Here is a 26,301-nt window from a genome sequence, read left to right on the forward strand (position 1 = left end):
TGTCATGCAGACCTCTCTGATTTCTCTCGGAAATCTCAAATTTCCCCATCAAGTCGTCTCTTAATGTATGAAGTAGAGAACCAAGCCTGTCTCCTTCATCCTTTTCCCCAGATAGATCGACTAAATCAACCCTCCGGGGCGTAAGAGCTTGTATGTTAGAGGTAACAAGAGGTAGAGAATGTGCATTAGCATTGCCAATTGAAGGGCTCGGGCAACAGTATTTAGAAATTGTGCCTTGTTTAGACGGTGGAAGGCTTAATTGTGGTGGATTAATAGGGGCATCCTGGTCATCCCCTGTGTCTCTATCTTGCCCGGTGGAATTATCAGCGTTTAATTCTATTTCTGCTTCTGCTTCTGCTTCTTGACCTCCCAGGGTCGGATCTAGTACGGCATACTTATTCGTCAGAGGTAAGAGCAAGGAGGAGTGTTGCGGGGTAACAATAACTTTATCCGAGCCATCAGGGCCTGTGTCTCTCACACCTTCGGGTTCCTCCGCCCCCTTGGGATCCGCTAGTACCGCTACCTTTTCTTTAAAATTCACTGCTGACTCCATGATTTTAAAGAAGCTCTTTAATGAGGGGGTACCTCTGAGTATCTGTGGTTGTTTGACCGCTTTAGTTGACTTAGCTCTCCCTCTACCTCCTCCTCCACCACCACCAGTACCAGTCTTCTTTTTCTGCTTAAGGGGGGATAGAGGGGTGGGGCCGTTTCTGCCCACTATGTCTGGGAGGTTCCAGACCCCTTGTTTTCTAAGTTCTGACTTCGATCTTAACTGATAGCGATTTTTGGGTTCAGCAACTTTCTCTTTAAAATTAATAAGCTGCTTGTTCACCTGTTTTCCTAGGCGTTCGTCAAAAGGGCCCCCTTCCACTATGACAGCAAAACTGCTGTTTCCTTTGCTCTTAGGCACACCCTCGCTTTCTCTATCGATGCAGGGGGCTGTAGTAAGTCCCAAATTGTCTGCCTCCATGCAGACGCCCCACTCGAAAGTCTCTTTACCGTCTTTCAGTGTGTCAGCCTCTCGTGCAGCAAACACTCTCTTCCCCGTTCTGCCCTGGAACAGAAGCGCCCGCCTCGAACGCAACCACAGCCTGGAGTAGCTAACCCTGAGACCTACTGATCTTGCTCTCTTTTTTTCAAAGCTGTCAGCGGCGCTTGCCAACTCCCGCTTCTTACCGCATGCAGTCGCGTCGCTCTCTCTCTCACTCCCACAGCCACAGCTGATTACTCTGCACAGCTGACCCCGGTCGTCGCTGCAGTACCTTCGCTCAAACATTTCCTGCTTGGGTCTTGGCGCTGGGTCCTAGCGCTGGGATTTTCCAAAACCTCGAGAAACAAACAAGAATGCTTTTCTCGACAGCGCACATAAACTTCAATACAAAAGTGACAGTGAATCCCTCACCGTATACTCCGGTATGCCGTCTTTGAATAATTAGTGCCAGAAAACCGCATTGTAATCCATTACGGTGCCCAGGGTGTAGAACCTCGCAGCAGCCGCTAGCCTGCCGCCGCCATGTTCCTCCTCCCCCTGAAACTACCCCCTCTCCTCAAGACACCCTATTATTATTATTATTATTATTATTATTATTAAAGGGTGTCTCTAAATAACATTAACAGAAAGTGGACATCATTGGAAAAGGGATGTATAGCCATGGTTGGAGGGATGAAGAGGCTGCTGAAGTTGGCCCTGCAAAAGATGGGGTACTGAAGGATTTACAGGTTGCAGAGATGTTATTGTGAAAAAAGATAGGGAATCACAGCGATATTGACAAGGAGCAGCACTCTGTCATAGTAATTGCTTATCATGAATATTTCTTTTGAGGAGTGTTTGGCTTCCAGCATACAATTGGAGAAAATGGTGTCTGTAACACAGGGGGCCAGTTTCCAATAAGCTCTTTAGATAGATTGGATATGGTATGATCATAATCTGTGTAAGCACAACTCCATTTGTGTTCAATCGTTTTGCACTGTGATATATAGGATTTCAGTTTAGGGAAGTACCTGACAGTCTTCGCAGGGTCTATAAATCTGACAGATAAGGAAATCCAGTTATCACATGCAGAGTTTTTTGCAGGTCAAGGAGTAAAAGCCAGAGGAATAAAAGGCTGAGACTTAAGTGGAGTCTTAAAGTTAGTGTGGTTGGTCTTACTACATCAACAAGAGGTATTCGATGTCTGAGATTAGGTGAACTTGGTGGGATGAAGCTAGTGCTAGAGGAAGCTAAAGGGAGAATGGTTAGACCCGATAAGGAGAAGGACTGACACGGAGGATACATAATCAGGTGTGCCTAATATAGAATGAAGCAGATAGCAAGGAGAGTGAGTTTGAGTGGAGACAAATTGCTTCAAACTCAGAGTACTGCAGGAGTCAATATGTTGAGCGTAATCTGGTATATCTATTCAGTTTTTTTATGTCAGTGACGTGTTCTGTGTATTGTGTTTTGATGTGGGTTTCAAATCTAGGTGACAAGTTCTGTGCTGTCGAGAGGGAGAAAGAGATACTTTGTTGCAATTGCGCTCAACCTGCAATTTATTTGAAGGGCTCTCCCATCCTGTGGTTTTGAACAATGCAAGAGACTACGCTCTACCCACATTAATGAGGAAGGGCCTGATTCTTTGTATGACACACATATGCACTTATTGATATATTGGATGTATGAGCCTCAGATGAAGAGCGCATGTGCCATCATCTTTATATGTGTTTGATCACTCATTGAGGGACGAGCATATATACTACTCTAGGTTGCCCCACTTACCCGTCCTGATGAAGACCCACATGAACGATTTTAAGTGTGCGTGTTTTTTCATGTTCGAAACGTTGACAACCTACTAACTATGCCTGGACTGAACCATTGTCCTTAAGGAGGAATTTGATTTCATTAAAACATTACCTCTGTCAGAAGGATATTGAGTAGGATACAGAGTATCACCTCAGGCAGGCTGTATGCAGTTGCTTTCATGCAGTGCAATTCATATTCCATTCTTTTATTTGCATATATTGACCACTTGTCACTTTGTATAAGCATCTTTTTTGTTGTTGCATCTTTTCACCTGATGACCATTATCATGCTTTGAATTTTTTGTATATACTACAAAAACTTGAACGTGGACGATATTTTGCATATTTCTTGGCTCTGTTGTATTTCTTTTGTTCTGTCCTATTTATTTCCTATAGGGATAAGCATATTATTGATAACCTTAATCGTATGCCCACATCACTAAGGTGCTGGAGCACCTTAGTGATGAGAATGTGTTTCTCCTTTCAAAATAACTATAGTAGCCCCCAGTTGGACCATTTTGTCCAATGATCTTTTGGGTTACCCCATTATGTTGTAATGGGGAGCTCCCTATCAGTCTTATTTGTGGAATACCTGAGCTGTATTGGATGTTTTTGTGTTGTTCATAGTTGTCAAGTATTTTTTGGGAGGCCCATGATACCAAAGTGAGGGAAAAATCATGTGCATTAGATGAATCTGAGTTGTTTTATCTACGATTGTGTTTGATTTGTGAATGTGATGTTTCTAGGTGACAAGTTCTGCTGTGAGCAATATGATAACTGACTATTCGGCGTATCTGGGTTGTAATGCATATCTCACTTTTCTGTTGAGTCTTTGTGATGTGTATTTTAATAGTACATGATATTGAGACCACCATGATAACCTAATATGCTTGCAGGTTAGTTTAGTTCTCAGCAATTTTTAGAACCTCACTTTTGCACAAATATACAGCGGGGAATTCAATAAAGATGCCCCTATGGCATCAAACTATCTCCAACTAAACCTCTTAAAGTTCTTTTTGGGTCTTCGGTCAGCTACATTTGATGGCCTCAAGCAGCATATGCGAATATACCTGGAACTCTTCTCCCCATGTGTGGCCCTTTCCCAGGCAATGTTGTCTGTACTGTACATCATAAAGTGGATCCCTTCCTGTTTGAGTAACCAATGCATGCTTTAATCTCCGGGTGGTGGGCCCAATGTTTATTTTGTGGCTTGGAGTTAGATGAAGGGGTTGTACAGTGTTATTTGGGGATATAACGTTCATGCATTTGAAATCTAGAGGTAGCGATTGGTAAACTGTAACCAAAAAGGCCTTACATTGGACACCTAAATAGCGAGTGCTGTTTTTACACAGACAGGGCTAGACATTAGGCCTGGGTTGTAAATTCCATACCGGTTGCGGAATTTGGGTAATTTCGCGTTCCGCAGAGAATGCGGAATTGCCAAAAATTCCGCGATCCGCAGCTTCGTGGAATTTTTTGCTTATTCGTGCTTTCAAAATGCGCGTTTGTGAGATATTTCTCCCCGAGCACGTAAACAGCTTTTGCAAACAGGAAAAAAGCTTTGCGAACGGGCGGAACAAGCAATTCTACATGTTCGCAGAACTTTTGCATGCTCACACATTTTTTACCATTTCGCTGAGTTTTGCGTAGCGCGACTACGCGAATTCCACCCACCCCTAGTAGACATGACAGATATTCACAACATGACGCACGTCAGCCTCCCATCTATCATTAATTCCAGGTTGTTCACCGATTCGATAAGTTCAGGTTGCTCACTGATAAAACACAACCAAAACTAACGGATGCGAAATCATGTGGTTATAAAGGGCGAATATATCACAACCATCACTATGTTGAACACATTCATCACCATCAGCTTCGGATTAATTCATTGGAAATCGTGAAGCATCTTGTAAAATCAGAGGAAGAGTAGATTGGCCTCTCCTCTTTTGTACCCGCTTTCCCCTCTCCAGATGCGCTGCTGTGTGGCTGCCAATGGTTTACATTTGCAATTCCGTGACGTGATGTAAAATAATTTCATCTCCCAGATGCATGAAACTAATGAAAACAAAGGAGAATAAGGAGGCATCCATGTCTCAGAATTGCTTGTGCATTGGAGTATTGCTCCTTTAGAAATGAAGGATGCATCAAAGTAGAAACACAGACATGTTGGTCCGTCTCCCACCTGCCCTATCCCTGACCCCTCTTTCAGCCATAGGAATCCAAGCTCTATACCTCCGCCACGCTCTGTCCCTCTGTTTACTATCTGTTGTTTCTGAAACAAATGCCTGTTATCACAAGCCATCAGCCCTTCATGCAGGTAAGATGCCACGCGTTTTCTCTCCAGGTGCAATATTTTGTTCCTGCAATGACATGCTGTATACATGTGATGCTCTAAGCATGCCCGTGTGTGTATGCTATGTCCTGCTTTTGCAGGGAGGGATCTTTGACAAATATCTTCTGCTTGTACTTAGGAGCAATTATGTTTTGCAGTGTACATTATAAAAATAAACACATGAACGTTGAAACCCTGCAGAACACTGCATGCAGTTTGCATTGGATGTTATGATACCAGAGTCCCTGGAAAGGATTTGAGACCCTCAACCACTTTGTCACTGCCCGCAGGGTATGTTTTTCTCTGCTAGCGTGATCAGGTGGATAGCATCATCATCGGCGGTACAAAAGGGGGTGGTGATGGACGGAGCATCTGAAACAATCAAACACTCACACCCAGTCAAAAGATCTGGGTTTAATCCATCACCGTTCTTTAGCCCACTCTGCCACCCCAGTTCAGACATGGCTATATGCAAATCAGTCTGACCCTGTGCCTCATGGGAACAGTCCAGCCCGAACTGCCAAGCCATGCCTTCCCTGGACCGGAAACAAGCTTCCGAGGACCGGTTTCTGGCATTCCAGCCGTCTTCAGCCCGGCTTGCTTGAATCCAGTGGCAAAGTGAGCAAGGGACTCACGTCTGAGCATACCCTGCCACACTTATGGCGGCCAAAAGCGGTACAAAAGGGGGTGATGATGGACGGAGCATCTGAATCAATCAAACACTCACACCCAGTCAAAAGATCTGGGTTTAATCCATCACCGTTCTTTAGCCCACTCTGCCACCCCAGTTCAGACATGGCCATATGCAAATCAGTCTGACCCTGTGCCTCATGGGAACAGTCCAGCCCGAACTGCCAAACCATGCCTTCCCTGGACCGGAAACAAGCTTCCTAGGACCGGTTTCTGGCATTACAGCCGTCTTCAGCCAGGCTTACTTGAATCCAGTGGCAAAGTGAGCAAGGGACTCACGTCTGAGCATACCCTGCCAACTTATGGTGAACAAAGCGGTACAAAAGGGGGTGGTGATGGACGAGCATCTGAACCAATCAAACACTCACACCCAGTCAAAAGATCTGGGTTTAATCCATCACCGTTCTTTAGCCCACTCTCCCACCCCAGTTCAGACATGGCTATATGCAAATCAGTCCGACCCTGTGCCTCATGGGAACAGTCCAGCCCGAACTGCCAAGCCATGCCTTCCCTGGACCGGAAACAAGCTTCCGAGGACCGGTTTCTGGCATTCCAGCCGTCTTCAGCCCGGCTTGCTTGAATCCAGTGGCAACGTGAGCAAGGGACTCACGTCTGAGCATACCCTGCCACACTTATGGCAGCCAAAAGCGGTACAAAAGGGGGTGGTGATGGACGGAGCATCTGAATCAATCAAACACTCACACCCAGTCAAAAGATCTGGGTTTAATCCATCACCGTTCTTTAGCCCACTCTGCCACCCCAGTTCAGACATGGCTATATGCAAATCAGTCTGACCCTGTGCCTCATGGGAACAGTCCAGCCCGAACTGCCAAGCCATGCCTTCCCTAGACCGGAAACAAGCTTCCGAGGACCGGTTTCTGGCATTCCAGCAGTCTTCAGCCCGGCTTGCTTGAATCCAGTGGCAAAGTGAGCAAGGGACTCGCGTCTGAAAATACCCTGCCACACTTATGGCTGCCAAAAGCGGTAGAAAAGGGGGTGGTGATGGACGGAGCATCTGAATCAATCAAACACTCACACCCAGTCAAAAGATCTGGGTTTAATCCATCACTGTTCTTTAGCCCACTCTGCCACCCCAGTTCAGACATGGCTATATGCAAATCAGTCTGACCCTGTGCCTCATGGGAACAGTCTATCCCGAACTGCCAAGCCATGCCTTCCCTGGACCGGAAACAAGCTTCCGAGGACCGGTTTCTGGCATTCCAGCCGTCTTCAGCCCGGCTTGCTTGAATCCAGTGGCAAAGTGAGCAAGAGACTCACGTCTGAGCATACCCTGCCACACTTATGGCAGCCAAAAGCGGTACAAAAGGGGGTGGTGATGGACGGAGCATCTGAATCAATCAAACACTCACACCCAGTCAAAAGATCTGGGTTTAATCCATCACCGTTCTTTAGCCCACTCTGCCACCCCAGTTCAGACATGGCTATATGCAAATCAGTCTGACCCTGTGCCTCATGGGAACAGTCCAGCCCGAACTGCCAAGCCATGCCTTCCCTGGACCGGAAACAAGCTTCCGGGTCTTTACTACTTGAGTGTCCTGCTCTCCAAATATGCTGTATCCTCCACCAGGAGGGAGACTGTCTGGATGGCGACAGTGATGCATCTTTAAAATGACCTATTGCCCAATAGAGATAATTTTAATAAAACATTAGACAGGGATGAGGTTTAAAGCAGGACTGTGGTGATGTGGGCACATAATAGACCCCAACACCTGGTGATCAGGTCATGTTTCTGCCAGTGTCAGCCCATTCGGGTCTAGTGGCTTTCATCAGGGCCATAACAGTAGAAGACCTACATTTTGGTGTGCTTCGTAGATCTACGAGAAATAGTGAAGGGGGATTAGGGTTACTAACTCGTATTCTTCTGTAAGCACACTTTGCTAAAATGATGAAACAGTTGTCAGTTCTTTTCTGGACCTAGAACTGTTCGAGGAATATGATGGCTCCCTGAACATGGGGAGAGTTTATTATGCTATTATGCAGGAACGGGCTTATGGTAGCCATCCTGTGAATATCGCGTATCCTGCATAACCCGAGATTATGCGGGAAACGCAATAGCCACCCTGTAACTATTGCGTCTCCTTCATAATCTGAAAACTCCTTCAGTGCCATATTGTGTGCTTGTAACATGCTCAAAATATGGCATCAAATACGGTATGAAAGGCTAGGGACATTTTGCAGGGGATTTCTGCCACGTCAGCCATATCCCAGTCACAAGACTGTGCAAGTTCAGCAACCTCTGTGCGGCCATGGAAGTGGCTCGTTTCAACCCCATGGGTCAGGTGACAAGAGGTGAAATGAGTCCACTCCTCCCCCTGCAGCCTATAAACCTTCCTAGTCTGGCCCTTAAAGATCATGGGTTGTCGGTTGGTGTCAGGATCAGCCATCACCTCCAGCACTGGCAAAACATCACATTGGACAAGTGGGTTCTTCAGATAGTCCGAATGGACTACTCCCTTCCCTTGGATAATACCCCTCCCTCTATCCCTCCGACTTACGACCGGCTGATGGAGGACCCTCTGAACTTGCTTCAGGAGGATGTCAGGACTCTCTTGGCCAAGGGAGCAATAAAGAGGGTTCCCGTGCCAGAAGTAGGCTATGGTTGCTATTCCTGCTACGTTCTGGTCCCAAAAAAGGACAAGGCATTCATCCTATTCTAGATCTGCATGCTCTCAAATACTTAATCAAATAGGAAAAGTTTGAAATGCTCACTCTGGCTCATGACTTGTCTGCCCTAGACCCCGGAGACTGGATGGTATCGGTGGACTTGCAAGATGCCTAGTTTCACATTTTCGTCCTGCCTGTCCATCGGTGCTGCATGTGGTTCACGGTAGGCCAAGAGCACTTTCAGTTCAAAGTGCTCCCTTTTGGTTTTACCAGCTCCCCTCACGTGTTCACCAGGGTGATGGTGGTGGTTGCAGCTCACCTGCGCAGATCAGGGGTGCCAGTCTTCCCCTATCTTGATGACTGGCTGTTGCTGTTGAAGGCGTGCTCACCCCAGACTGTCCTCTCCCACCTCCAGACTATGGTGAATCACTTGCTTTAGCTGGGGTTCACTATCAATGTGCCAAAGTCACACCTGACTCTCTCTCAGACGCTTCCTTTCATCAGAGTTGATCTGGACCCAGTGCAGTTTTTGGCCTCTCCTCCCGACTTAGAACAGGCAGCGGCCACTGGTGATAATTTCCTCTTCTGGAAAATCCAAAATATACCCTTCCTAAAAGAGAGTACTAAACCTACCCTGCATGTAACAGTCCTGCCCGATGCCTGGACCTCCCATTTTGGTGCCATTTTTTATCCTGAAAATATCTCTGTGGACGAAGCACAGGATATTTGTAGGCCTACCGACTGTGCCATTAGATGTAATTACTATGAATGAAATCAACTCAGTGCTAGAAAATACTGCTTTAGCAAAAGCTCCTGGGCCCAATGGGGTCCCCGTGGATGCTTTTAAGTCACGTCTTGCCCTATGGGTCCCAATCCTTTCTCATATTTTTATGGCCACTGCCCAAAAACCTGGACAAGGGGATAAAGGGAATGCTAGGCGTTATCGCCCCATATCACTTTTAGATTCCTCAATAAAATTAATGGGTAGAGTGATCGTTGCTAGGTTGGAAACCTGGGCCGAAGAAAATGACATTTGACTGATGCACAATTTGGGTTCTGGAAGGAGAATGGCACTGTAGAACAGGCTATTAACTTGCATCTTATTATAAGTAAATATACACTAGCAAGGGAGGGGCACATTTATTTGTGTTTGTCACATCTGTCGAGCGCCTTCGAACTTGTGAACCTGCCAAATTGTGGCAGATCTTAATGGATATAGGCGCCCCAAGGGATATTGGATGTTATCTCTCCTAGTTATATGCCTCCTTAACATCATCTGTGCGCTGTGGTAGTAAAGGGGAACGCACAGATACGTTTTTGGTGACCCGGGGGATTAGGCAGGGATGCATGCTTGCACCCCTATTGTTTTCCCTATATATTAATGGGGTAGACTGTTTCCTGCAAGATGTGAAAGCTGATGTTCTGAGGGTAGGAGCACGTCCTACCTCTATATTGTTATACGCAGATGATGTGGGTTTGTTATGTTTATGAAGAATAGAAACTTAAAACTAAACCTGGGAAGATTGTTTTTGCAGAAGGACAAAAATTTGAAGAACTGAAAACTTTTAGCTATCTGGGTATCCCATTCTCCCAAAAGGCGATTGGTCATCTCCTATGGAAATTTCTAAATTGAAATTTATTAGGGCTATTGGTGCAGTTTTTAGCTTTTCTAAGAAAATAGGAAATAAACCTTTAAGAGAATTGACTAAGCTCTATAGAAGTAAATGTCTGTTGGTTGCCTTGTATGGCTCCCCGGTGTGGGATAGAGAAAAGTGCCACCTGCTGCAGGTCCAAACACTTTTCTACGGCGACTCCTGGGCATGCCTAGTTCAGCCTCTACTTTCATTGTGCACAAAGAAATAGGCATGGGATTTATTGAAGATACTATCCATCTAAATACCTTGAAGAAGTGGCATAGTATTTGGTCAAAGGAGGGTACCACATTTACAAGGGAGGTCATTAGGGACTGCTTGGATTAGGACCATTCTGATAATATTTTGTGGGTGCAGAATGTGAGATCCTTATTTAAAAAATTAGGGGAAGACTTAAACATCTTGACATTTAGTAAATCTGAAATGAAAACACCTTTTCTTGGAAAAAGACCGCCCATAGAGAACTTCAGGAAATTGCAAAACCTACAATTTACAGATACTGCTTGGGCAATGTTGAACAAGGGATACAAGAATATTTGTTTAGTGTAAAAAATGTTTGACAGGTTTTTGCTGACAAGATTACATTTTGAGTTGATTCATCATCTAGTGGTCTTCCCAAAAGTTGATTTGAGGTCCCGAAATTTACCACTGAAGTCATGCCAAAACCTTTAGATTTTTACTGCACTCCAGTCCAAGCTTTTTTGAAAGTCCTAGTCCTCCTCCAAGGCTGGAAGCCGTAGCTAGGCAGAGCTCCACCAGGTCGAATACTTTTACTATAGGTCCACTGTAATCTGTTTTAGTGTGTGGCAATAAGTTGCAAAGGAGACAATCTTGGATTTATTGCCATTTTAACTGTTACCGTCATGGGCAAGTGTAAGCCCTTCTTCTACTCATTCAGGGATGGGCCATAGTCCCACTTTTCTCCAACTGCTGGGAAAGTTCCTTCTGGTTGGTTATGCTTTCCCTTGCTCCTTATGACAGGCTTCTGATCAGCAGGTCTCTCTCCAGCAAGGTCTCCTGCAGGGTCCAGTCCTCTGTGGTCAGCTAGGCGTATCAAAGTCCGAAATCCTGTTTTTTTGTGTCACTGAAGCAGGCAAACAGGAGGCCCACTACTTGACCCTTTGCCAGTACTTCCAGTCCCGTGTTGCCAGCAAGAGAAAGATGTCCTTTAGTACAAGAGCCAGGGGTCTTCTTTCTTCCATCAGAACCATCTTCAGGAAGAATGTTAACTGGTTCAGAAGTGTTCTGACGTGGTGGTTCAAGTGCCAGATTTAGTTGGTGCACTAGCCAGTGGCTGAAAAAATTCTGCCACCTAATCCTAACTATTTCCTTGGTGTCTCCCAAACACAGCGTACAGCACTTTGTCTTCACATTACTGAAAAATTACCCTAGAGCCCGGTTTTGCTCTAGTGGAACCTTTCTGCCACCATGCTGAGCTTTCTTCAGCTCCTTAGCTACTTCCATATTTGGATGAGCTCTCGTCCCTTCTCATAGGGTCAAAACTGGTTCTCGCCACTGCTGTGCCTGGATTCTCATTGTCTGGGAAGGTTTCTTTGAATGAATAGGAGAAGCCCTCCTCATCTCCTTGTCAACAGAGATAGTGCCAATTCTGCCCTTTGCCCTACCAATTGTTCTTGTCTACCCCCAGATAGCCAATCCCTGCTAAATAGTCCAAAGCTAGCACCTCCCTTCTCTTCCTGGGATCAGAGACAAGCTATTGTCTTCTAAGCCAGAGTTGTTAATGCTCCCAGTGAAGAAAGCGTTTCCCAGCTCTGGTGGTGAGATGAGTGGCAGAACTGGTGTTATGCTTGTAATGGCTCAGGGAGGATAAAGTACATTTTTATAAAGTTACTTTTCCATGCAAGTTATCAAAAACTGATTCCACCACTAAATAAGATTACTAAATATAAGTAGGAAATAACTTTGAAGAATGTTGCTAGCATTTTCTCAGACTGAGATATAAAATTGAATAATATAATTGCACCTAGTCCTGCCCTTTGAAAAATGTAACTGTGCCTGTACGCCTTCTGCCGCTGTGAAGGCACATTTTAACTAAAAAGTATGTCACTTTTTTTATATGCTACTCATCCTACCTTCTGAGTTTACAAGATGGAGTTTTGGGGTGACATTACTATAGAAGAATAGGTTTTCCTACATGGTGGAGGCACATTTCCTTGCTATGGTGTTACTGCTATGCCTTTAAACTGCAGTCCAGTCATCCTCCTGGCATACACCGATGTTGTTGTATATGTGGGTGGTGTTAATACACAGTGCAGCATTTATGACATTTAAACTTCCAAGCTCTGTGTGCATTTTAGGCACCATCTGCTGTGGAACATTAGGGAAGATAAATAGACGAAATAAGGAGGACGAATTTGACAACACATGCTTTACGTGAGATGTGTGGGTTCTTTACTACTGTTTAGCATTGTTAAAGAGCACAGAGCTGTAAAGCTAGCAGAATCAGACAGGGAAAAAAATGAGGTCGCACAAAAAAAAGATTTAATTTACTACAGTATTATCAAATGAGTTGAAAATGGGACTCAATTGTATGAACAGCAATTTATGTGGGCTGGCTAACTCTCTGAGTAAGATCAAGTGTGAAAAAAGAATCCAGGAGAGAAGTGACATTTTGTGGACAGGGAAAACCTGGTCGAAATAGTACTGTTGTGTGATATCTCAGGACGAAACAGCATTGAGTTGTGTTGTTAACCCAGATTGAGAAAGATAAACATAAAAAGTTGCCTATTTGTAATTTGCACTACTAGAGTTGATTGGAGTTGGGTTGTAGAGTGAAATTGCCCGCTATGTATGATGCATTTTCTATATTTATTCAAACCATTTGGATTATACTAACTGACTCTGGCTGTTATTACGATTTTGTCAGAATTTGGTGCAGAAAGAATAGGGAGCCCGTGTCAGCTATTTTGCCCCTTGAATGGTTCATAGCAGTATGGACCCAGAAATACATCTGACATTTTCTGTCTGCTCAGAGCAGGTGAAAGATATCAGCAGATGGGTGGGTGAGGGTTCTGGTGAAAGGCAGAAAACTGGGGATGGGGGGAAAGGGTTCACTGTCTTCACCCCTCGTGTTGTGCTCTGAGCGATGGGAGGTGGAGACAGGTCACAGGAATGCATGGGAGGGGTAATGACCAGCTTTGGGGCAGCATTGAATGACCCTATAATGATGCTACAGGGTCAGACAGGGGCCAGACGGAGGCCTGGGTGTATAATCCTGATGTTCTTCATGGCGGAGGAGTGTAGATCCAATGCTTTTAAGCAGTGCACTGCAATGAAAACATAAAATGATAATAACTTTGAGTTCTTATTCTTTTAATTTTCCTGTTGCTTTGTGAGCAGGCGGGTGGCTGGGCTGCTCTGCTCTTGGAGCAGGGCAGGAGTGTAAGTGCGCAATGACGGTTTGGTTGGCCCTCTCAGGCTGCCCAAATCAGTCATGCGCACTTTCCCCATTCTCCATGCAGGCTGTATTACAGCCTGCTTGGAGAACAAGCCCAGGGCCCCATACTCTGGTTGAACGTTGAACCAAGACGTTCACAACCAATCATAACGCTGCATTGCAGCGTTGTGATTTGTCTAGGAAGACTGTGCTTCCTGTGCCTTGGAGAGCAGGAGCAGAGACGCGGGACTGGTGCGGCAAGGTGTTTATTTAATTATTTTTGTCTGCCCCCCTCCCTATTCCCCCCACAACCCCTCCATGCGCCCGCACCAGCCCCGCCACCCAAAAATCATGCCGGTGACCACTGGCACTTCTGTGAACCCGGCTCCGGTGCCTCTAGACCTAGAAATATTTGCTCCCAGAGTTTGCAAACCTGGATTTACGACCCAGAAACATCGGGCCACTCACAATGGTGAATGGCTGGATTCTACGTAGAATTATTCCTCTGGGTAGAATACCGCCACTCATAATATAGGACTATGCATGCAATATTTGGGTATATGTAAGACCTAGGGAAAAACCTGTTGATGTCAAGATTTTTACCTTTTGTATTTTTAGATTTCTTTCTCCAAATCGTGGAGTTTACAGAGGAATTTCGAAAGGAACCACTGATGAAGATTTGGATAGGACCACTCCCTTTTATAATCCTTTTTCATGCACATAATGTTGAGGTAAGGGCTAACATCTGTAACTGTGTAATGCTCTGTAAAAGTTGTTCCATGATTGTTAAGTGTATTGTTTTTTTTTTTTTTTTTTTTTTTGTCCTCATCTTGCGATTACTGTATGCATACGGAGTATCAGGTGTTTGCCTCTTTGCTCTTTTCCGACACTGCCCCTTGATCTATCTTGGCTGGGGAGTTTTGACCTCTTGTTGGTTTTGAGGAGTTTCCTTTACTCGTTACATAACAATGTTTCTGGCTTAGATCGAGGGGAGCTAGCCAACTTGGCTACTCGGCAAGTACCATACTTGTCCACCAGAAGATGTATCGCTTTAATCATAGGACTTAAGTTGAAATCTTATTTGGGCTTTAAGAAAGTTTCAAAACTATCCCAGAACTTAAATCTTTTGCTTATATTTCTTAACTTATCCAGTTTGTTAATTCTTATTACCGAGTTCAGCCATTCTGCATGAGTTGGGCATGAGGATCCTATCCATTTGATACAAATTTCTCTCCTTGCCAGAACTATTAGCACAAAGAGGAGATTTTCCTGTTCTTTAGTAAGCCCCCCTTCATTACCTGAGTCTAAAATCCCAAAAATAGTAAGAGTAATACTCACAGTTATTTGTTTCGACAGGATAGTGCTCAGGGTCTTACCGACTTGATCCCAAAACTCTTTCAATTCAGGGCAGTTTTTAAACATGTGGATGTTGTCTGATTTTTCTTCTCCACATTTGGGGCATTTCTTTATTCCAGCATTTTTAAATTTGGAGAGTTTTTTTGGTGTCCAGTACGCCCTATGGATTGTATACAAATGATTCCTCTTCAGAGCCGCGGATTTCAAGTTGGACCAGCATTTATCTACTGATTTTTCCCAAATTAAGTCCAGATCCGTAATTACAATGTCTTTCCCCCAAATTTGGGTTTCCATATTGACGTTGATATCATTGGCCATTATCAAGGCCCAGTACCACTTTGCTACTTCTTTTGGTAATCGTGCTGTTCTAATCATGTCATCTTCTAGTTTTTCATTACCATTTGTACTGGGTAAAGTTCTAGACCAGCTTAGCATTTGATAGTATTTAAATTTAGACAGAGTATTGTTTGTCATTTCTTGCAGTTCTAACCATGTTTTTAAGTTTGGACCATTTAATATTTGTCCCCAGTATTTAATGTCGGCTCTTTTTAATGGCAGTGCTAGAGTGTCTTTTAAGCATTCTGGGGTTCCAGGAGATTCCCAGATGGGAGCCCACTTGCTATAGTACGATATTTTTAGAATGCTTCTAATTTGTGTCCATATCTTTGCTGCATCTCTTGGAGTTCTCTACCGTTGAGCTTGATTGGGAGATCTAATATAATCAAGATGACCATCTTACCAAAGTTTACCTTCCTATTTAATGCGATACCAATGGAATTTGGAAAGACGGAATTAGCTCGAGCACAGAGAAACATAACAAGCTTCATATGGGCAGCAAAAGGGTCGAGGATTGCATGGAAAAAGATCAGGAGGAGTAAGAAAGATGGTGGGTTGGCCAGCCCAGACTTGGTGGAGTATTGCAGAGCTTTCCAATTTAAAAACATTAAAGTACTACTAAAAAACCACGAACACTACCCTACTTATTTTAAAGTAATTACAAAATTGGAGGACCATGTATTGTTTAAGTTCGGACACCCCAAATACTTCAAAAAAATAAAGCTCAAGATACTAAGTGTATTGTTTGTATAAAACGTTACTTGCCTCCTACCAATGAATTCATTAGATGCAGAACCATTCAAAATATTTCTCGACGCTTTAAAATGACTATATACAAGTTCTCATGACTAGAAACGAAAGATATTTGCTATATGTATGGTGCCTTTACAAACATTTTTGAAGTTGTGTATGAATATAGGGGCATATGTTGTGCATTGAGGTTTTAGGCGATTTTTCTTATTCGTGAACACAATTTTTAGTTTGAGCTGAATATTTTCATTTACAAGTAGTTTTTCCTAAAGTAGATCAGGTAGGCGAGGTTAAGGATCATAACTCACAGGTAATTGCCGAGACTGGAGAACTTCTGTCACGTACAGTGTAAGTGACAGAGCAGTATCTGATTGGGCCTTGGACTGTCAATAACATTGCACATGTATTGTTGACACAGCTATAGAGAGAGTTCTGACAGGCAGTTTCCTATTGAGAGAGATTTAATGATGCCCGTGTCCAGATCCACTTTCTCTTCAGATGAACCTCTGTCTGTGAGATCTTAATATGCAAACTGTTTGCCTGCAGTTTGTGCTTTTTCTGCTATTATCTCGTGGGTCTGAAACTGTTAACTTTTCAGCTCCGGACCCTTGGACTGACAAACAAAAGGAGAGCGCCAAATGCCTCAAGCTGAGGGCTGAATACAGTGATAGAGCAGATAGGGAAATATCGGCTTCCCAGTAAAATAAGCATTGGCAAACCCAATAGGTTTGGGCTTGACTGATTAGAACAATTTCAGTGCATCGGTTAAATATTAAGTCCGAGAGCACTCATACCACTAGAAACCCATGAATGTAACCTTAATAAGCACACAACAAATCATTGCAAGTATATGCAACAAATTACAAAAACTGCTGGTGCCTATATTATTTGTTATTTACAGAGCTTAGAAACTGCAACAGTGTGATAGGTTGCACTATGCCAAACAACTCGATTATGATGCTGTATGTGCATTAAGTTATATGACAACATAATTGGTGCTAAAATTTAGCCCAATTTATTTATTTCTTATTAATGAAGTAAAGATGTTATGCACTGTTACAGGATTTGTGTTATCCAGTGCTTATCACGTTTGCCAGGCAAGACTTAAATCTAAATTAAAATAATATTGTTAAAAATAACTAGTTAAACTTGCTAAACGTAAACATTAAAAAGTAAAGCCGATTGCTTGAACATGCAACCTTTTCCCTTACCTGAATGTGTTTAGCAAAGAAGCAAGTTGTACACACTTTTTTCTAATTTTTTTATTTTACTTGAGTTTTATATAGCGCTGGCTAGACCCCGAGGTATCAGAGCGCCTTACAAGAGTAACAACAGCTGTACAATAAATTACATAAAATTACACATTAAAACAACAGGGGGTAAGGAAATGAGAATACTCGAGGATGGCAAAAAACGAAGACGCTAGGTGAGGTAACGAAAAGCAGTGGGATAGCTGTAAAAGCGGCAGATAGTAGGAGACAAGAACAATCTAAGGGTCAGGGGAAGGAGGAGTGGGGGGACAGAGAGAAAGGGAAAGGAAGGTAGATAAGGATAGGAAAGTGAGAGTGAAACAAAACGAGAGAGGGAAACAGATAGTAATGAGTTTGACAGCGAGGAGTAGATCAGAGGCTCAGGATAGACAATAGAAAGGTCGCTAGGACAGAGGAAGAGGTCAGAGATCGCTAAAATGGCGGATCAGGAGAAAGGTAGTAGAAGAAGCAAGTCATAAAATGGTGGGGTGCCCAAGGGTCCAAGTCCGAATGTCAAGGCAGAGGGCTACCAGAGGGGGAAACGAGCCAGCAAGTCAGGAGGGAGAAAGGCAGTCAGCCATAAAGTCACAGCCGCTCCGTCCATGTGCAGCGTGGGCAGAAATGTCCAATCCGGAGACCAGGCATCAGGGAAGAAAGACCACCGGCGCCAAGGCAGCTACCCGCAGAACGGGAGGCAGCAAAGTCTGAAAAAAAAGTCAAAGGAAAGCATGTGGGGGCGTCTCTCCGGTACGGTAGCAGAAAGATGAGCTAAAGAATAGCCAAGGAGAGCGGTGCAGATTTCAGACCACTGCTGAGACTCAAATTGGCCCCAAAGTCTAGCGAGGAGGCGAAGCAGCAGCGAAGCCAGAAGAATCGGAGGGGGCGCCTCTCAGATACGGTTTAGGAATAAAGGGCTCAGAGCAGCCACTTACATGTAACTGATCCCAGAAACAACATCTTACACATTAACTTCTTTTGTAACTTTGCCACAACAAAAGATGAACACAGAGGGCCACTGCCAAGCATTTAGAAACTCTTGTATCCCATCCTAGACCTAGATCCACCCCAAGCAGAGGTAAAATACCATCAAGCAACAAAATCTACAGTCTAATTGCCAAATGCCTATGCTGTGGTCTTATGCAAGATAAGGCTGACATTCACAACTGAGCCAATCACTAAGGAAAGGTGGCCCAATGGCATTTTTGTGTATAGAAGTGATAGGATGTATTAATATTCGAAATCACAATATAATTAGGGCTCCCTGTTTTATGATATTTTTTTGGGGGGCATTTCCGTCTGTATTTATCCATATTTATTTTTTCCTAATTTTATCTGTATATATCTGTATTTATTTTGGTCTATGTAAAAAAATGTAGCTGAAATTAGTATATTTCCTTATTTATTTAACTGATAAAAATGCACTCATGCTTGAATGCCTGCCAGGTTTCAGTGCTGTGAGCACCCGCTGAGGGAAATCAATGCACTTCAATGAAAATATGCAAATTTCAGTATCAGCCTTGCTGTTAAAGCCTCTTTACTAAAATCCCTTTCTTTTGTAACCCCCTTTCCTATCAACCCACACAGCCTTAGCAGTCATGCCAGACAGGCTTTATAATTACTTTAAAAGACCCCAATTTCCGTTTTTATCCACATTTTAAAATAAATACAGACACGAAAATAAATGTTTTCTGTCTGTATTTATCTTTAAAAATCGGTAAAATCGGAAAACAAGGAGCCCTAATTATAATGGAAAGCAACAAAGGATGTGTCTAAGCCAGACCTAAAATAGAGTTGAGGTGTTGCAGTAGTCTGGGCGCGGTTTGATGAGCATCCCTTGCTAATCTGAGCGAGTCACAATCTGTGCCAGCCTGAACAGCTAGGGAACAGATACCTAAGGTTGCTATCTTCTCAAAGTGTGTGCTTCTCGAAAGATGAGAACATAGGGTGACCAGCAGCCGCGGCTGGCATTGGTAGTACCGGCAGGGCGGTGACGTGGGAGGGGGAGGGGCAGGGTGGGGGGTAGTAATGTATGGATTACGGAGCGTCCCAGGTAAGTAAACATTTAATTAAATAAAACGAATTTCGTTGAGTGCACTGCATCCCCTAATCCGATGCAGTGCGGCAACAACATTTGTTTTATTTATTTTAATGTAAAACTCCGTAATCCATACATTACTAACCCCCACCCTGCCCCTCCCCCTCCCCACGTCACCGCCCTGCAGGTACTCCCACTGCCGGCCGTGGCTGGTGACCAGGCGTCCCGGATTTGCACGGACGGTCCAGGTTTTATACCAGCTGTCCCAGCAGATTTCAGGAAATTTACCCCTAGATTCATCAAAGTCACGTTTTGCGAGTCTGTAATAGCGATTATTAAGGAATCGCTATTATAGACTCGCAAAACGGGATTCATGTACAAATCGCAATTTATTTTGCGATTCCTACAGCTACCTTATTTGCGATTAGCTAATTGCTAATCGCAAATAAGGAATAACTCCCCATTCATTCCTACGGGCCTAAAGGCCCGTAGGAATGAATGGGAAGACATATCAATGTGCGAATCGCTATTAGCGATTCGCATTTTGAGTTTGCGATTTCAAGGGTGCAGGGGTGTCCATAGGACACCCTGTTGCACCCCTGAAATGATATTGGACGCTGGTGTTACGCACACACATGTCCCAAGGACATGTGTGTGTGTAACATACAACTTAGAAAAATGCACTTAAGTGCATTTTTCTAAGTTTCCGCTATTTACGACGAGGTTTGACTTCGCGGTAAATAGCGGCCCAAAATTGCGAATTCGCAATTTTTTAATGTTTCATGAATTGCATTTAAGGAATCTCAAATAGAGATTCCTTAAATGCAATTCCTCGCAAAATTGCGAATTCTATAATAGCGATTTTTGCATTTGGGATGATGAATCCCAAATGCAAAAATTGCGCTCGCAAAGGGCCAGATTCCCAGAATCTGGCACTTTGCGAGCCGATTTTACGTTGATGAATATGGCCATTAGCTCCTGTCCCGGTTTTTAGAGAGGGTCGACTGAAAACGGCAGGAGGTGCTTTTTATGTTTTACAAAGCAGGGATACTTACCTGTTGTTTCAAGTAAGCATTTTAATTAACAGACAAGCTACTGGGTTTAAAAAAATGCATTTTATAAATGTTCTTCTAACTGACTGTCTGTTCTGTAATTCTCTGCTGAAGAGCGCTGCCATTCTGTCCGCTCGCTTGAACTAAAATTGTACTCCTATTTTCGTGAAATGTCCCGGTTTTTGGATTTAAAATTCTGGTCACCCTTTGAGAACAGAAGTCAGTGTTGGGAGACTACAGCATCCAGGCACTACCAATATCACTAGTCATTATTTCAACTCCAGAAGATCGATGTGCTGAGTGGACCCACAGTAAACACGCGCAGTACATGTTACAAAGCGAGGTAACATTACTCAGTGGTGTAAGTAGCCCTCTGGCTGCCAGTGGCGGTCCGTGTGTTTGCCGTGCTGAAGAGCGTCACGGTGGGGGGTTGGGGGAATGGGGTGGTTGGTGGGTGCTTCCTTTTGCCGCCCCGAGATGGCAGGTAAGAGCGGGGGAGGCGGCTGCTCTCAAAACTCAGACCACCACCCCAGCTACGCCACTGCAGTTACAACATTAGTTCACTACTATCCGTGCAAGAATAACACTCTACGCTGTTACTTGTAGCGTAAAAAGACCATTCTATTAGGACAGGGTTGCACTCCTTTAGACTTTATTACATAGTACATAAATGCAATAAATATACTTTCTCCACCCCAAACCGACTCATTCTCCATTCCTCCTTCTCAAAACCATCTCACCTTTTTGACTCTTCCCCATTCACTCGGTGACCTCCTTCCCTCTCCCCATTCTCACCTTCACTTGCCCTCCGATCATCGTCTGTTGAATATCCTTCATTGCCTCCCGCGCCCTGCTATCAGTCACCCCTGTACCGTTCTCCCCCTAGAGGAGTGGATCGCCCATATGTGACTCACCACCCCTCCAAAGTACCGCCAACCAGGGAACCCCCATAGGGTGGTTCACTGCCCCACCCCCCGCTCCCAGGCACCTTTTGCCTCCTGTCCGACGACCCCGCGACACCCGGTTGACGACCAACCCACCACCCAAACGTATGTTCTATATAATTCACTGTTGATGGGACAACCGTCAGTCGCGAAAGGTGCCAACCTGCCCAGCACCACTTGAAACCCCAAGTTCCTGTGCAGCGAATGCATCCCATACCTGGTGGCATCCAGTAGTCGACCAGCCACCACTTCCACATGTGTCTCGCGCAAACAAATAACATATCCAAGGCAATCCCATGTCCTGGAAAATTGCCCCCCTCTCAGTGAAAGACCATGGCCACTTTTGCTTGTAACCTGTGTAACCAAAACCTTTGTCGTGCCAAACCTTGTCAGTGACAGGAGGCCCCCCCCCCTTGTTTGGTGAACGACCATCCACCACCTGTGCCTGTACTCAAATTTACAGGGCACATTGCGTCGGGCTAAACCATGACCGAGACGGGGCCCCCCCCATCGCGTTGAACAACCCCCCCACTGCCCGTAACCGCATAAACAAATCACATTTTGCAAGCCACTCCTCGTCCGTGAAAGGTCCTCCCCCCATGGTGAACGACCAATCCACCATCTCTGCATGCATCCCGTGCACACAGATAAGAGTCATTTTGGGCCAAACTTTGCTTGCGACAAGTGCCTCCTTAGCCGGTGGCATCCAGTGTAGACATAGGGTTCCCGGACCAAAACCTTGTTGGTGCCAAGTACTCCCTTCGCGGTGAACGACAATCCACCTTTTTGCCCACCTCCACTGTGAACATATAGGATTCAATGTGACCGAAACTTCGTTTGTGACAAGTGCCCCCTCGCGGTGAACGACCATCCATCCTTTGCTTGTATTCAGCGTAACAGAAGATTTTTGCGGGACCAACTCTGCTTGCGACAAGAACCCCCTCCTTGGTGAACGACCATCCACCCTCTTGGTTGCATCCTGTGTAGACAGACCGGATTCTTGGGCCAAAATCTATCCTGTGCCAAGTGCCCCCTTCGCGGTGAACGACCATCCACCTTTTTGCATGCAACCAGTGTAACAGAAGATTCTGGGCCCAAACTTTGCTTTTGACGAGCGCCCCTTCATCGGTGAATGACCATCCACCCTTTTGCTTGCCTTCAATGTAGATAGATAGGATGCTGGGGCCCAAAACATATTAGTGCCAAGTGTCCCCTTCACGATGGACGACCATCCACCCTCTTGCTCGCCACCATTGTAGACAGATAAGATACGATGGGACCGAAATATTGTTTGTGGCACGTGCCCCTCTCGCTTTGAGCGACCAGTCCACCCCTCTGCCTTCTTCCTGTGTATGAATATTTGAGCCAAAACTTTGCTTGTGACATGAGCCCCCTCACGGTGAACGACCATCCACCACCAGGGCCCGCACCCAAAGGCACCAGTAACGTTTATGGACAGGCCGACCCTGTCCATGCAGGTGCCCCTCTCCCAGCGCAATTCCACTCCCCTCACCTTTACCTTCGTCAGTCAATATCTCCCCCCTTCGACTCACTCTGCTGCAAGGCCCCAAGTCTTCACAGTGACCCAATTGCCACCATTATCTGCTTCCTTGCACCACGTCCCCCTCCATGCATCATCGTGTAAAGCCATACCCACGATATCCCTGCATACTTCTGTATCCCACCTGAAACCTCAGATTGGGGCGACTCCTTATTTCTCATAACACATTATCAACCGTCCAGGCCAAAAAACCCCACATACATCCCTCAGATTCCCTCATCATGTACAGCCCTTGTGCAACTGACTAGTTTGCCTCTTCTGACGGTCCATGCCCAGGAGAAGGGGCCACTCCCGCCAGGCGACCGCCTGGGGTCCTGCTTCACTCCCAACTCCTGTAGTAGAAATGAATAATTAGTCCTACATGAAGTGTATCCCTCTTCCCTTAGCCCCTGGTCGACAAGTGTCCAGTCGCCACGTCATCACAGAAACACCTTGTTGGACATCTGCAGCCCTGAATCCTGCAGCCACTCCCTCCCTCCCCCCAGGGCCCTCAGTCTGTCATCGCTGCAACAGCCGCCATAACGCCAAAACCGTGCACCACCGTAGGCAGCCCCCCTGCGTGTGAAGCCTAGAACGACCTGCAGAACTGAAATCCCACCTTCCTCCTTCGGAAAAACAACACCCCCAGCCGTATGCCTTCAATCTTAAGCCAATAATCTTGGTGCCCTTGAAGACTGCCCCCCAACCATAACCACTACACCCACCCCCATTCCAGGCACCCAGACAAACCATCTTCACAAAGCGCCTCAAAGCACCAATGTCGCCCTGCTTGAGACTTAGGTGCCCCCAGTATGTACCCCAAAGCACTCCAGGCGCCACAATGCCGGTCACCCATTCATCCGCTGCTCCATGTTGACCACTCCAAACCCGCCTCCAGGGGGAAACTAACGAACTCCCAGGTCCCCTGTAACTCTTGAGAATAGCACAGTGCCAGAGTCTTCCCGCCACTGCCCCGCGCGCAGGTTCCCCGCACCACACATCCCAAAACCTTCCCTACACCTACCCTGCCGCGTACATTCCTGATGCACCATTCGGTCTCACACTCGGCGCGCCCATGAAAAAATCCCCTGCCAGACACCCAGCCTAAACCCCCCCTCCCATGTGTAGCACTCTCAAAGCCAACATGCTGTAAAGCCGCCTGCACCCCAGGCCCCCCAAAGCCCCAACCACTGCACACCCCCGCCACCCCAGTTCGTCACAGCCTGTGTGCAGAGCGCTCTGATACCCACTGGTCCAGCCACCGCTATACAAAACTGTACTTAAATAAATGGGGAACAGCATATCAGTCAACAACCCGCCTCACACCATAGCGCAAACCTCAAGCCCTACCACTCTTACGCCGGTCTTCAGCACCTGCAGCATTTGTGTCAGCCATCCATGTCCCATCCCCCCCAACCCCCTGGGTGGGCCCACATCGCAGCCACCTAATCCCGCTCCGGCGTCCCTGGACCTGTGCAAACCCCCCCTCCCAGAACAATTCCTGCATCTGCGCCGGACTCCCGGCTTTCTCCCTACGACATTGAGTGCCATGGACCCACGGCCTCGAACAACAGAGATGGACTTCCTAGCCCCTTCGATCCCCTGCATGTCAGTGGATTATCCAAATCTCTACTTTGCAAGTCAACCCAGCCTGATGGCACCCAATATCAGCATGCCCAAGCTGCGGGCAAGGCCTGTACAGTGTGTGTACGCCTCCCCATGCCGCTTATTCCACCCATAACTGCTTGTGTGGCAGCCGGCACCTCAGGCCCCCAAGCGCTCTTCTCACTCTGAGAATGCCCCGGGACCCCTGGCAAAGAATTCCTACCATGCTGAACTAATAAACATCATTACCTAACATTCCAATCCAGCAACCGGTGTGCTTCGTCAGTCCCCAGTCCAGTCCCATGCCTACCCGTCACTTGACCCCAAACAGTACACCAGCAGCCTGCCGTAGCAGCACCTGCATCCCCTTTCATCCATCACCTCCCAATGCACCCCGGCCAACCAGCCGTAGAACCCCATCCGTGCAGCTCCCCCTTTGCCCCATCCATAGACCCGTACCTGAGAGTCCATCCAGGACCTCCTTCTCCTCCTCAAGTCGTTGGTGTTCCCCGCTTTCGTCGTCCCCCGCACTCACCTGTAACCATGCTTGTCTCCTGGAGCAACACAAAACAGACAAATTAACTGGAACCCCCCCCTCCCGCTCCCTGGGCAACCCCACTGAGCCGCCATCCCATTTGCACTGCATCTTTCACTCTACCAACCCACTGCCTATTCTTACGGCATACCACCACATCCATGTCCACAAACTCCTTACTCATCCGCAGACCTCCATGCTGCATGCCAACTGTCACACGCTGTGGTCGTAACTTCTGAAAAAATCCATAACGCTGCAATGTTTGAGCTGCGCGATCCCACGATGGAGGGGCAGGCCGCCGCGGACCCCCCTACTGCTTCTGGCCAGCGTCTTGAGGCCATTGTGCACCCCGCTGGCATCCCCTTCACTGCCGGAACAATACCGGTCCTGGTCTTCCCCCCCCCACCAGGTCGCTCCAGCCAGGTGAGGCCCAAGCACCACCGGGCCTCGCGCAGTGCTGGTGGTCTCTCACCCCTACTCACAGTGCCCCAAACATCACCTGTGTGCCCCGACCGCCTCCCATGGCCCTCCCACGCAGCACCCCCAAAACAAGGCCCCTACAATAACTAGCGTAGCCGCACTCCAATGGTGTCATTCACCATAACTGGCATAAATCAACCACTACTTCTACTTATCCACTGTATGCATGAGAAGAAACTGCATTTAAGCCCCCTGGGCCCTCCCCTGCGCCGTCTCCCGACACGTGCAACCCCACCCCTCCCCCCAAGGGGTGCGGGTCCGCGATAGGGGGCCCTTCTATTCCAAACGTGTGCAGCAGCGCCCCCCCCACCGCCGCCGGGCCTACGTACGTTCCAGCCGAACCTTGTGCTTATGTTTAAAATATGTTCCAGCTGAACCCTGCCCCGCGTTCCCCCACTCCCCTCTAGGGCAGCCAGCTCGCTATCATTACCGGGCAGAGATGCCAGAGCCCGCTGACAGACGCCGCCACCCGACGAATCGGCCCCTGTCCCAACTTCCCGCCTACCAACCACAAAGTTTTCTTATGTCCCCCCGGTGGTGCTTAGGTGTTCAGAAGAGGCTGTTTCTCCTCTCCTAACACCTTTTAAGCTCTCCCAGATCCCGCCCCTTCCCCTTGCCCCTCTAATCCCAACCCACACCTTGTCCTTCCGGTCTATGCTCGAATTCCCCAGGGGAAGACTGGTCTGCGACCTTTACTTCCCCTGAGGGCGCAATCTTTTGGAATAGGTAATACAAGTTACAAGAACAAGACATTGACAAAATTGAAATTTTCCTAACAGCTTGAACATCAAGATACTCCTAATGACGTATCAGGAGCACTTCAACACTAAGTCACACACAGAAGGCTGGCACTCAAAAGACTCACCACAGCAGGAGATAGAAAAGTTCACACTTTTGACTGCATCACAATACTCATCACCTTCAGTGTGCAGTCACCTACA

The 26,301-nt window shown here is 46.3% G+C and overlaps 1 protein-coding gene across 3 annotated transcripts in view; it reads left to right on the forward strand.

The window, feature by feature from the left end:
* LOC144821266 (cytochrome P450 4V2-like) overlaps positions 1–26,301 on the forward strand; it is a 301,369-nt gene that overhangs the window by 136,333 nt on the left and 138,735 nt on the right. For all 3 annotated transcript variants that reach the window (XM_078678090.1, XM_078678091.1, XM_078678092.1), the window contains one exon: positions 14,096–14,208. In XM_078678090.1, coding sequence (XP_078534216.1) covers positions 14,096–14,208 — 113 coding nt within the window. The remainder of the gene's footprint in view (positions 1–14,095; positions 14,209–26,301) is intronic.

The sequence above is a fragment of the Lissotriton helveticus genome, chromosome 2_2, assembly GCF_964261635.1.
Source record: "Lissotriton helveticus chromosome 2_2, aLisHel1.1, whole genome shotgun sequence".
NCBI classification, from domain to species: Eukaryota; Metazoa; Chordata; class Amphibia; order Caudata; family Salamandridae; genus Lissotriton; species Lissotriton helveticus.